The sequence below is a fragment of the Parasteatoda tepidariorum genome, chromosome 8, assembly GCF_982258835.1.
Source record: "Parasteatoda tepidariorum strain Cologne lab strain chromosome 8, Ptep-v5.0, whole genome shotgun sequence".
Lineage (NCBI taxonomy): Eukaryota > Metazoa > Arthropoda > Arachnida > Araneae > Theridiidae > Parasteatoda > Parasteatoda tepidariorum.
Window position 1 is genome coordinate 102339454 of NC_141762.1, and position 13927 is coordinate 102353380.

At 34.5% G+C, this 13927-nt stretch overlaps 2 protein-coding genes across 2 annotated transcripts in view; one reads left to right on the plus strand and one right to left on the minus strand.

Annotated features, from left to right (window-relative positions):
* Positions 1-5458: 5458 nt before the first annotated feature.
* LOC147806588 (uncharacterized) lies at positions 5459-10762 on the minus strand. Its single transcript, XM_087149688.1, has one exon. It carries the CDS (start codon positions 10760-10762, stop codon positions 5459-5461), a length of 5304 nt encoding a protein of 1767 aa, XP_087005814.1.
* A 1969-nt stretch (positions 10763-12731) lies between these two features.
* Positions 12732-13927, plus strand: part of LOC107456578 (neuronal acetylcholine receptor subunit alpha-7-like) — a 461896-nt gene continuing 460700 nt past the window's right edge. Inside the window, exon 1 of the mRNA XM_071180921.2 lies at positions 12732-13843. Within this exon, the coding sequence (XP_071037022.1) occupies positions 13780-13843 (64 nt within the window). The 5' untranslated portion in view covers positions 12732-13779. The remainder of the gene's footprint in view (positions 13844-13927) is intronic.

The following is a 13927-nucleotide window of genomic DNA, read 5'->3' on the forward strand; positions in this document are numbered from 1 at the left end:
TTAATTTCTTAAAAAAAAAAGAATTGTGATATTCGATAATATATTTAGCTAATTAACAAATAATATGAAAATAATATTTTTAAAAAAAATTATTATACTCTTTAATAAAACAAAGTGCTAAATCATTTAAAAAAATGAATAAAATACGCAAACCTTTCAAATTTTTTTGAATAGACAAAGTTGAGTGATTTACGTCCAAATCCAAATGACAAAAAATAAGTTTTGCTTTAACTTTATTTCTAAAAATAAAAACAGCAAGATTTAAAAATTTAAAATCAGTAATAGAAACCTATTAAATTATTAGGAGTTTTATCCAAAAAGTTTTTAATAAATGAAAAGAAAGTAAAAAAATAACCTAACAAATTTAATTCTTTATGGGCGCCTTAAATTAGATTTCCGATAATTTTCACATTTAAAAATAAAGAAAAGTTTTGTTAAAAAAAAACTTATCTAATTAATGAAGAAACTCCTCTTTATATATTCTTTTCAATAATAGATTGCCTTCAGAACAAGGTAACATCGGCGATCACGAAGTTAGTCCCACTGAAAATAATCTACAAGAAACGATATCAAGTCGCTACAAAAAAAAAAAAAAAAAAAAAAAAAAAAAAAAATAACTAAGAGGTGCGAAAACGAACATGTGAGATTACGATATATGTTCTCAAAACTCTGATTCTGATTCTACAGCTCACCAATCAAGGCAAATTTCAACATAACGAAACGAACATCGTTTTCCACAGCGCGAGTCGACATCGGAACGTAAGGGAAGAGTCTAATATCGCTATATCGTTTTCCTATATCCTTGCGTGTCTTATATCGCTATATCGTTTTCCTATATCCTTGCGTGTCTTATATCGCTATATCGTTTCGCGCTCGTTGTCTTTACTCGACGGCTTAAATCAGATTTCTGATGTATCGCCTTGAATAAAAGTCGCTGTATGGTCTTGCAGATATATGCGTTAAATCGATATGTCTCGATACATCGATTTATAGCCCAGTCCTACTCATGACTTATACTTACTATCCCGAGTCAAAATTCTTGATGGTCCCATCAAAACATTTTGACGGTTCATGTTGGTTTCAGTGCGATTCATGATGGTCCAACATCATTTGATGGTCACCATCATCCAATATGTTCCATCATGTTTTCATGGTTTTCGATGTGCCAAGAAACTTCCATCATTCTATGATCGAATACGCTACCTCAATACTGTGATGGGTAACCATGACGAGAAGTTTGATTCGAATGGACCAACAATTCATGGTGGTTTAATTAGAATTCTTGTTAGTTTTCAAGAATATACCGTCAAAACAATTTCAGTTTTTTTAATGCTAGACCATCATAAATCAGTCGGAATTCCTACATTGGGCTGATGGTTGTTCATGATCGTTCCAACATTTTATTTCTAAGATACTATGATGGAAATTCATGATAGGTTCAACATGAACAAACCATCAAAACAAGTCTTATGTTGGATCATCATCATAAATCAGTCCGAATTCCTACATTGAGGTGAGGGTTACTTTATTGGTTACCATCAAAAAATATAATGGTTCATGACGGAATTATGGATGGTTGCCGCCATCAAGATTATGTTGGCCCATCAAGGGAAAACCATCAAAAATTTGGATATTAATCCATATTCACTTTATGAAAAAGGGCAGAAATTTAAACTGTCCGTGGCAATTGAAAATCTTAAATATTTAACTGTGAACTAATGCAATCTATTCATAATTGCTTTTAAGAGATATAAAATACCATGAAACAAATTTAATTAACGTTTATTTCTATATTTTTGTATAGTAGGAATGTTTTGTCAGATGAAATCGGAAAAGTCTCAAAGAAGAGCATCTTGAAGAAGACAGCGTTATTCGAACGTGAATAGAATCCTGTAAGAGTCACGATGTTGTCAGGTCGTGTTTTGCGTGATGTTAATGTGAAAAGAGTTTATTGAAAAAACTGAAAGGAGAAGTTATGGTAAGTATACATCTTTTTTCCAGAAAAAAAGTAAGATTACAATTTAAAAAGTTTTTGCGCTTAAATAAATAAACGAAAAATTAATAAAAGCAGAGTGCCTAGCCAGATTTTTCAACAAAAAATAAGCACCTTTTAAATACTTTTTAAGCACGCAAAAAATATTTTTAATCACATTTCAAAAACAAAATATCCTAATTAGGAAGCGTGCAGTAATAAGAATTATTTTTTTTCTATAGTTTAAATTTTTTAATTTATGAACATAAAATCAATACAATTCAAAAACATTTTCACGAACTTCACTTAATCATGGTAAGATAACTAGTTTCTGATAAATATTGCAGAGAAAATTGTGAGAATCATGAATTTTTTTTTTGTAATTTAGAACGACAATCGATACGACAAAGAAAAAATCTTTTTTCAAAAGATTAAGCACTTTTTACAAACCCCGAATAAAAAAAAACACCTTTAAGGGCTTTTAAAAAATGTAAATCAAAAATAAGCACCTTTAAGAACTTTTTAAAAACGCTACACACCCTGAAAAAAATTCTTCGTATATAGGACTAATCTTAATATACATTTTTAGAATTATAGTCGAAAAGTATACAACGAAAAATAGATGCTAGAAACAAATAAAACTGCTATAAAAATTACCCAATCACTATTGAGGAGGGTGGTACTTGAATCATCGGAATTTGTTAGATTGTCGAAAGAAGCAGAGTTAAAAGGCGAATTATACGATCAAGTTAGTTTATTTCATTCATATGGTTGTATAATTTCGCTTTCCTCATAAATAGATTTCAACCACTTTTTAAGTAATAAGATGTTTTTCCACTGACTTGGAATGTGAATCCGCACCCGGCTTGCACCGACCACAGTGCTCACGTGAAATATCCTCAGTAGTAGACGGATCAAGGGTTAGAGCCGTTAGGCTAACTTTAGGAGGTTCTCATGGTCCTCCTCTCCACGTAACGCAAATGCGGGTTAATTCCCTCAAAAAGCCCTCCACGAAGGCTAGTTACCCCAATATTTGATCCAGGAGTTCCCTTGTCTTCTGGATGGGGCTCAAAATGATAAGGCTACGGCATTGAACATTAGTAGTTGTAAACCCAAAAATCGGGGTGGCTGTTCAACGACGGTTATAAGATAAAATATATTTATATCAGAGTTGCTACTTTTCTTATATATTTTACAAGAATAGACAAAATATTAATTTAAAAATTGTATTTTAAGTAGAAATTTCGGAACTATTATACAAACTATGTATCTCAAGTTTTTTACAAATAGAAAAGAAAATTTATTAAAAAATATTTTTTGTCATTTATAAGAATATTTAAGAATCGGTTTAAACTTCAGTATTAAAGGAAACTTCTCTGTCAGCCGGGTGTAAATCCGGGCAAAAACATAGATGATGACGTATTACGAAAACTACTTTCACAAGTGATAATCACTCAAAACAGGGGTAAGACCGGATAACTAAGATTGGAAGTCCTGTTGGAGCTTAACTGTTCGATTCGGAAACTGTCAGATTTAATCAAAATATTCATTGGTTGTGTTTCCAGAAATGTCAATGATGTTGCAATACTTTTTGATTCGTTTCTACAAAAAGTCAAATCCCCGGTCTTAGTGCGATAATTAGTACATTTAACATGATAATAAAAGAAAGCATGTTTAATTTTTCAATTATTGTTGCATCAAAATTTAGAAAAATTACTGAACCTGTTTTTTTCCTCACATTTTCATCAATAAATTAAAATCTTCGGAAGGCTGTATTTTTTGCATGGATCATTCTTTATAATTAACAGAGGGAAGCAAGGGCAGTGATAATAGAATTCATGGGTAAAGCATTGGGAAATTTTTTAATTTACGTTACATGGAGAAAAAAAGACCACAAAACCTCCAACTATTGGCAACAGTATTTAAACCCATAATCAACCTACCGAAGGAAATATTTTGCTTTAGCACTGTTCTCGGTAAGAGCTGGGAGCAGAATTTTAATCCATCGTTGGGATTCGAACCTGGGTTGCCTCACTCATCACTCTATCAAATGAGCTATCAAGACTTTAAATAAACAAAAATCTTATTAATTAGCTGATCAGCCTGCTGAATTCTGAGTTCAATGTCCATCTCCTTTAGCCTAGCAATTTTGAGCCTAATTCAGAAGACAAGAAAACTCCTGGATCAAGCATTGAGACAAACTAGCCTCCGTGGAAGATTTTTTGATGGAACTAAACGGTGTTCGCGTTCCTCGAAGAGAAAAACCACGAAAACCACGGAAGGGTTAGCTGGACGGCAAGGGGATTCTAACCAAAGGGATTCGTCTGCCGCAAAAGATATTTTTCGTCAGCTCTGTGGTCGGTGTGCGCTGGTAGTAGAATTCCAATCCATCAGTCATCGCTTGGATTTGAACCTGGGTCACCTCATTGGATGGTGAATGGTCTATCACTTGAGCCACAGCAGCTGTAATAGAATATATATTGACTATAAACTATATTCACTATATGTGAGTATCGGTGTTATACCTCCGTTTTGAAAATGTACTAAAAGTTACCACCTTTTAAAGATTTTGACTGGACCACTTCCGTTCGTAATGTTTTTAGTCTGGTTCAGAAAAAAATTCGGTCGTGGAAATTTTTCATTAGATTATGTGAGCAGCCCAGAATGGCTAATTCATCCTAACAATTACTTAGGCAACTCAAAATATGCAATTTCTGTCCCTAAATATAACCTTTTTCCAATTCCTACTATTAGTTTCACATTCTCCCTATTATCTTGTTCACATTTTCAATCGTTAAATAAAATACTTTTTATATTCATCCACTCAAATACATTTTGTTTTAAACTTGTAGTGTTAATACAGTTTTTTCTTCTCAAATATTAATCCATTCATTAAATAGGGATGTACGAAAAGCGAAATGGTATTTTCTGATGGGTTAAGCGTTAAAGGTCTGGTTTCTTAGGACAATCGCCTTATCTGGGCGTCAGCGTGACGTCAACGTCCCGCTGACGCCAACAAAATACTGGTTTGTTAGCTCAAGGCCTGGTTTCTTAGAACTAGCGCCTTATCTGGGCGTCAGCGGAAAGTTGACGTAGAAGTGACGCCAAAAAATACTTTTTTGTTAGCTCAGCTTGAGCAGTCGGTCCAACGCAGACATTATCTCTCATTGCGCATGCGTTAATAATGTAAACAAATATTTATTTTGAATTTGTATTGATTTTGTTATTGTCGACCAGTGTTTTAGAGAACAAGTAATGACTTTGCCCAAGAAAAAACACATTATAGCTGAGCTAAATGAAGAGTGCTATGTTTAATGAAGAAGCTATGTTTAATGTCAATATCAAAATCTTGGCTGATTTCAATGAGCTGTTGGTGATCAAACTAGGTGCGGAAGAAGAATTAGACTTCCAAAACGTTATGATAACTAATTCAACATTCATATAAATTAAGATAGAACAGTTTACAAATAATAATGAGAAGTTGAATTAGTTATCATAACGTTTTGGAAGTCTAATTCTTCTTCCGCACCTAGTTTGATCATTCTTGGAATCAGAGTCTGGAGCGACCACAATTCTAGGAGCAACAGTCTGAGTTGTATCAGAGTCTTGATTGACAACAACGTCAGGAGCAACAGACTCTGTTTTGGTAATGTCTACTTTCTCGCACAGTTCATTACTACATGAAATCTCTAAGGGGTATATATTTTTAACAGGTCGTGTCAATTCTCCATTCGCAGTTTTAACTTTAACCACACGAATGAAATTGTCTTGTCCAGGAAAAACTTCAATAATTCGTCCAAGAGGCCAATCCATTCTCTTCTTATTATCGCACTTAATTAACACGATATCACCTATCTTTAACTCTTTGATTAGATACCTTTTCTTAACAGGTGACTGCACTAAAAGACTAAGATATTCATCTCGGAATCGTTTTCGAAATTCTTTACGTAGCCTTTTCTGGTATCTCAACCTTTTTGAAATATTAATGTCATCCAAATGATCCAAATCTGGGACACCAACAGTTGGAATATCCTGAATGAACAGTGATGGAGATAGGGGAACCAAATCTCTTGGATCATCTGAGACATACGTGAGGGGTCTTGCATTAATTACAGCTTCTACATCACACAGAATGGTTAGAATTTCTTCGTAAACAAGACAAGCCTTTCCTAACACCTTTTTTAATAGACTTTTCACCATTTGCACAATTCTCTCCCACCAACCGCCCCACCATGGTGCAGCTGGGGGATTAAATTTCCATTGTATTCTGTAGATTGAAGTGTCACGAATTATCTGATCCCAGTTTAGACTTTTCATAAGATTCGAGGCTCCAAGAAAATTGCTTCCGTTGTCGCTATATATTATTTTAGGCCGACCACGGCGAGCTATGAACCTTCTTAAGCTTAAAAGAAAACAGTTTGTGGACACGCTTTTTAGTAGCTCCAGGTGAATAGCACGATACACTGCGCAGGTGAACAGTAGAATCCACAATTTTTCTCCAGTCTTCATGTATAACGGTCCTGCCAGATCTAATCCAATTACCTCAAAGACTAAAGTATCCCTGGTTCTATCTTCTGGTAGTGATGTAGGAATGGATTCAACTCCTTTTGCAGCATGCCTCCTGCACCGGACACATTTCGCTATTACACGTTGCACAGTTTTTCTGCCTCTTAAAATCCAGAATTGTTGCCTAATATTCGTCAATACAACCTGAGTTCCAGCATGTGAGAGTTGTAAATGACGTTCATGGATGAGTTTGTTAACCACATCATTATTAGATGGGAGAATGATTGGGCACAAAAAATTTTCTTCATCTTTACGTCTTATGATCTTGGTCTTGAGTCTAAGAAGTCCTTCATCATCATGAAAGGTACAAAGCGATTTTAGCTGTTTATGACATTCACTTTGCTTAAAATGGTCTTGTTGAATAAATTTTACAAGTTTCTTTTCTGCAATTTCCAATTCAGTAATTAATAGCTCCCCTGTAATTTTCTTATTTCTTTTAAGTGAGTTATTTGAAAAACGGAGAATCCAGGCAATCATTCTAAGTATTTGAGAATACTTCGAAAACCTTTTGTTGTACCATTTTCTCTCTTCCTCAGCAACGAGAAGGGTAGATGATAAATCAAGACCTTTCCTTCTTTCTTTTGAAACTTCCTCTTCATCTATTTGTACTTCTGATTTTGGCCAATCTTCTTCGTCTTGTCTCAACCATAACGGCCCCTCCCACCATTTGGATCTTAAATAGGCTCTAATTGAACAACCCCTTGAAGGTAAATCGGCGGGATTGTGCTCTCCGGAAATATGTTTCCATGAATCTTTATTCGAAAGCGTTCTGATTTCTCTTACTCGGTTATTAACAAAGACTCCCCAGTTCTCATTCCTTATTATCCAACTGAGAGCGGTTGAGGAATCCGTCCAATAGGTAATGGGCACACCAAACAAATCCATTGCCTTCATTACGGAATGGGCTAGTCGTGCTCCAATACAGCATGCAAGTAGCTCAAGTCTGGGAATTGACATCTTGTGTAAAGGAGCGACTCTACTTTTCGCTTGAATAAAATCAACCCTTATAGTTTTGCCTTCAACTCTCCTAAGGTATACAACAGCACTGTATGCAAGTTTGCTTGCATCCACAAAGACATGAAGGCTTATTTGAGACCTGGGCTGGCATATATCGAGACATCGGGGAATTTTAACACTGGATAGTAACTCTAAATCTTTAATCCAGACTTCAAATTTATTTTGGATTTCTTCTGGAAGTTCTGCGTCCCAACCAATCTTGAGATTCCAAGTTTGTTGCACAATAAGCCTGGGAATGACTGTCACAGGGCATAAAAGTCCTAGAGGATCGAATATTTTATTCACAGTTGAAAGAATATTTCTTTTGGTCACATTTTTCTTCGATTCTTCAACTGATGGTATATCACAAAAAAGAGTATCTTCGTTTTTATCCCATTGTAATCCCAAAACAGATATGGGTTTCTCAGAAGTTTTTATTTCGTAGAAATTTGAATGTTCCCAACCTCTGAGGTCAAAACGGCCTCTTTCCAATAAATTTCTCGATTGATGAATGAATGTTATCATTCTTTCTTCAGTTGGCAAAGAGGTAACACAATTGTCTACATAAAAGGATCTTCTTAAGATGTCTGCTGTTTCCTGCATCTCTATTGGGGCGTTTTCTATCAAGTTATTCAATACAACAGCTGATAGGAATGGGCTGCATGTAAGTCCAAATACGACACGCCGATGTCGGAACACCTTCGTTTGTCTTTTTTCAAAGTCCTCCCACCACAAAAAACGGAGAGAATCACAATCTTCCTTCGAAACAGATATCTGGAGAAATGCCTTTTTGATGTCGGAAACTACGCCAATCTTATCCTTGCGGAATCTCATTAATATAGGTGGAATTTCTTCTAGAAGATTGGGGCCTTTCTCCAAACAGTCATTCAGTGACAGGTGCCCTTTTACATGACAAGAAGCATCAAATACAGGCCTTATTTTGGTTGTGGAATTCTCCTTTATAACGGCTCTATGAGGCAAGTAAATAGAGGGACGTTGATGTTCTTCTTCGGGTACTACTTCTATTATCCCTGATTCTTCCCAATCTTTGAAAACTGCATTGTAATCATTATACTTTTCTTCCCGTATGAGCTTCAGAGATGTCGAAATAAGTCTTTTCTCTGCAATGTCCCTGTTGTCAATCAACTCACAATTGGCTTCTTTCCAAGGTAAATGGACCTCATAACGGCCATCTTCGTTTATTGAAAAAGTTTTCCTAAAATGATCGACAGCTGCTGCTTCCATTTCTTTTCTAGATTTGGTTTCAATAGGATCTTTTATACCAATGATATCCATTTCCCAGAGATTGGCTATTGATGCGTTTGTTACAAACAATGAAGTTATCAGGTTGGTTGAGGTATGGTCAAATCTCTCTCCAAGTACTTTACCCATGACTATCCAACCCAAATAAGTTTCACACGCTATTAGGCCGCATTTAAGTTTATGTATGCGCCCGGTAAAAAGTTGGCCGCAAAAATCAGCTCCTATTAAAATTTCTATATCAGGGCAGTTTTCTCCATAATCTGTTATCCATATCTTGCTTTCTTGCAATTCCTTATTCCAGGAACCCTGTTTAAGTCTAGGAATCTTACTGCAAATTTTTGGATGATCCAAAACTTCTATGTCACATGAAAAATTCCCACTGAGAGCTTCAAGATTTACTTTAAAGAGCTTATGATGCTTTTCCTGAGTATTAAATCCGCCAAACAATGCATGTATGAAACTTTTCTTCTCTATTGGATCCAAGCCAAAAGTTTCAGCAGTACGTTCAAGTATGTATGACCTTTGCGATCCACTATCAATTAGAACTCGAACTTGGCGTGTTTTACCTCTTGATTTCAACTTCACAATTAATGTTTGAAGTAACACGTCCTCTGTACTGCAATGGCTTGTCAAACTGACTTTTGGCGAGGTCAAGTCGGATTTCTTTTCAGTTAGTTTGTTAGCTGGCAATTCTGGACACATTAACACCAAATGCCTTTTGCTACACAAAACACATTTTACCCGAGTTTTACAGAATTTTGATCTGTGTCCGATTTTCAAACATAGAAAGCAACACTTCTTATTACGTAAAATTTCTTGCTTTTGTTCCCAATTCAGTGCTTGAGCGTGAAAGCATTCCTTACTGTCGTGCACTTTGTCACAAAATACACAAGGATGATTTATTTTCTTCTTTTCAAGTGTTCCCGAGAACAAATCATTAGCAGTAGTAAATTGTGGCGATTTCTCTTTTCGTTGGCGGCGTTCATTTTCAAAACTGGATTGTTCCAAACGATTTCGATCATTTTCAAAACTGGATTGCGCCAAACGAATTCGTTCATCTCCTTCTACTTCGGTTTTGAGAAATGCCAATAAACTTTTTAACTTTGTGCTGTAAACATTATTTGATGAATCATCTGTAATGGCGCCTGGGTTTCTTAGCCATACCCTAAAAACATCCTCCGGAATGCATGATTCTACAAGTGGAAAAAGCATGGCGGCGTATTTGTCGGAGGTTAAGCCAATTGATTCCAGCGCTCTTAGATATGATTCTAACTTATCATACAAACTACTGGTGTTAATTTTATTTTTGGCTCCTTTTGCATTTTGAACAACCAGTTGAAGAAGTTGTCTCACATAAAATTCAATTAACAACTCATCTCGCCCAAATCGAGATTTTAAACTTTCAATCGCCTTTTTATAATTCTCACTAGTGGGCGGAAAACTATCGATTATTTCTCTAGCTCTTGTTCCTTTGCTGATGCATTGAATTAAGTATTGAAATTTATCCTCATTTTCTAATTCATTATCCTCGTGTATTCTTTTAAACTGGCTCCAAAAGGAAAGCCAATCTTTTAACTCTGAACTAAATTTCACTAATTCTATTTTTGGCAATTTCAATTTCCTTTTCGTTGACAACGAACAACCATCTAAACTTATTCTATCTAAACTTGCGTTTTTCGCCAAAAAAAGCTCGAAATTTACTTTCGCAGAAACCATTTTTTCATTATATTCTTCGATAGCATTATATTCATCATCGTATTTTTGCTGCTCGGAAGTATCTATTAACATGTCGCAGATTTCATTGTCCAATATCGTCAAAGACTGATAAATTCTTTCTAAGTTAGCGTAATTTACTTTAATATTTTCCTCCTTAGGATTTTCTTCCGCCAACAATTTAGTTAATGCATTGTAAGTTTTGGTAAAATTGCCTCTAATTGGCGAGCGTTTCTTAATCAAGAGCTCCATAATTTAAAACTTAATGGCACAATACCTTTTGTAGAATCACGTCCGTCGGTCACCACTAATGTCGGTAGTATCTCCCTGAATATTATTTCACTCAGTCGTACTCAGCTTATTTATTATCTGACTCCATTTAATTTCTATACTTTACAAGATTACAATAATTCTAGTAGAAAATAACTTGACAGAATGCATTAACTTTCACCATTTTCATTTAATCAACATTCGAATACAAACATCGTTGCCATTTTCTCTTTTAACAAATATACAATAATTACAGCTTAAAGAACATATAAAATAACTTTGTGACGTCAGACATATATTTACAAAAACTATCACTCTATTTTCCACAGTTGGATGCTGTCCGCCATTGCTTCTGTGGTTAACGTCACGTTGTAATCCAACTGCAGTTGAGTTGGACGGCAATTGTAGTTCAAGATGAGCGTTCGATGACATATACTATCAAACTCACAAATGGACCAATCAGAGGTTATCGCTGATTTCCAGCTGACGGCGTCCTGTCCTAAGAAACCAGGCCTTAAGATTCTACTTAAAATCTTAATTATCAGGTGATACTATACAGCTGTATTGTCTTTACTCGGGTGAAACCGGTTTGCAGTTGTTTACGTTTGTGTATAAATTGGATAAATTAGACGATATATTATATAAATATAGAATACTTATTATATCAAGCATTATATTAGTATATTATAATAATCAGACCAAATCATTGGACGAACTATAGTTTTTTAAATTTTATGTTTTGCACTAGAAATGCACTTTATAAGCAACACTTTTATATTTCAACATGCCTGTAATGGGCTTTTATACAGGAGATTTTTTTTATATACTCCCTATTTGTATTTATTTTTAACGCATCGCATTAAAATGCTAACCAATTGATACTACACTAACGTAATTGGTACAAACCGATTTCAGCCGCGTAAAAACAATAAAGCCGTATAGCAGGGGTGGCGAACCTTTATACACCAACGTGCCAATTTTTCTAAAAAATTGTTTAATGAGGTCATAGACGTGCCTTCAAATTATTTTGACTTTGTGATTATTGGGAAAATAATAATACTAAATACTATCAACGCAAAACTCTTTATTTACATTGAAAAAACAATTTTTTTTGCCATATCTTAAAACAACTTAACGTAACATCAGTGTGACTTCTGTTGTTGCAGATTAGATGACAAATAACTTATATTAAGTTGTAAGATTGCTACTTTAAGCAGGACTGTTATTTATTTATTTTTGATAGTTATTTATTTTTAGCTTGTTTTTACAGTTATTGTTTTTTTAGCATTAATTGTTAATTTTTTTATTAATAATTGCTTACTATTTTGTTTGTTTTTAGTGAATTTTAATTTAATTGTTACATATGCTTCATAGTGTAATAACATTTGAGTAGTAATAATTCATAGTGTAATAACAATTGTGATCGGTGGCGTGCCCAAAATATTGTGTCTCGTGCCATAAATGGCACGCGTGCCATTAGTTCGCCATCCCTGTCGTATAGTATACATCGCCATACCCTGTTCCATTAGTTCGCCATACCCTGCCGTATATATGCATGATAACTAACATTTTACATCGAATCTTACAGTGCGTCTAATATTGGCCAAGAACTGTAATTGTCAGAGAAGAAAGTGTAAACAATTAGAAAATAAAAAAAATTTAATAGAGAAAACACAAGCCAATTATTTCTAATTTTTGTTTCAATGCAGTGAAAAGTTTGTGAAAAGTGAAACAAACTTATTTTGTTCTTTTTTCTTCTTCTGGAAATGGAACGAAAAGTGAAGCAGAAAAGGTATCATTAAAAGTGTTTTTCCGGAACAGCTCACCCCCTCTTTACCTCCTGAAAAGTCTTCTGGATGAGGATGAGTGAAGGTGATGCGCATGCGCAGTAGATGGTACACCTGGAAAGGAAACCTGGAGCAAGAGGAGCATGCGCGTGAATAGGAACACCGGGAGCAAAACAGAGGGATTGGGAGAGGCAGAGACGCGTTAGGCGCCAAACGTCGCGCTTCGCTTGTGGGTTTCTGACGGGGATGAAGTTCCACCCTGTTGCTTCCCCCGAATAGATATATATTTCAAGATTTTTAACCGAACTTTTTTACGTTGTGTGATTGTTGCAGAATTTTTTGTTTTAACTCTTTCCTACCACATTTCGCTTTCGGTTGTACTCCATAAAAGTTTTTCCTCTAACGTATGGAGTTTTATTTCATTGGGACATTTATTATTGCATAACCAAAGGAAGATTCTACATTTTCTTGAAAAAGGTACACTAAAAGGATAAATATACATAAAAACGGTGCTGTATATTGACAAAAATAAAAAAAAAAGTTTTATATAAGTAAGAATGTTTATGCGATGTTATAAAGGCCGGATATTTTGTCAATTAACAATTAAAATGTTTCCCGTTAGATTTCTATAAATGTTCTCACGAAAAAGTCATAATAAAAGTATGATTTTCACTGAATACAATTTACTTCACTTCAAACATCAGCACCGATCCTGGATTTCGGTTTGAAATTCCTGTACTAAGCCATTAATTAAAAAAATAAGCAAACTAGAAAATGTAGGAATAATTGAATTTATGTTTTATGAAACATTAGTATGTGTTTTTTTTTGTATGTCATCTTTAGTCTATAGATGTGACTTTAAACGGTATTAGTATTTACATTTTTTCCAATGAAACAAAAATAATTGTGATTTGCTTTCTTGTGTTTAAAAAAAGAGCAATCGTTTACTGAAAATCTTGGTGCCAAATATGACTTATTAATTGTTTCATGCTGGAATTACATTTCAAGCATTTAGAAGAGTGTTTCTTAGGAAAATATTTCTAGGGAATAGTTACGAATGATGAATAAATGGACGATCAAGAAAGTGAAAGTTTCAGTTAGTAATATTAAGATGCAAGAATTTTATGGATGTAACAAAAATGCATGTTATGAATGCGGCCTTAGAGTAACACGCATTTAGACGATTTTTTTTCCAATAAGAAAAAAAAAGTAATGAGGCTGACAGGAAGAAACATCTTTCTTTTTATGTGTCAATTATTTCTCACACTTCCCTGGGGTAAGTTTCTTCCTTTCTCTTTTGCATGATAAAAGTATTCGAAATATGAGATTGTAAGAGACACAAATATCATGATAGTCAATG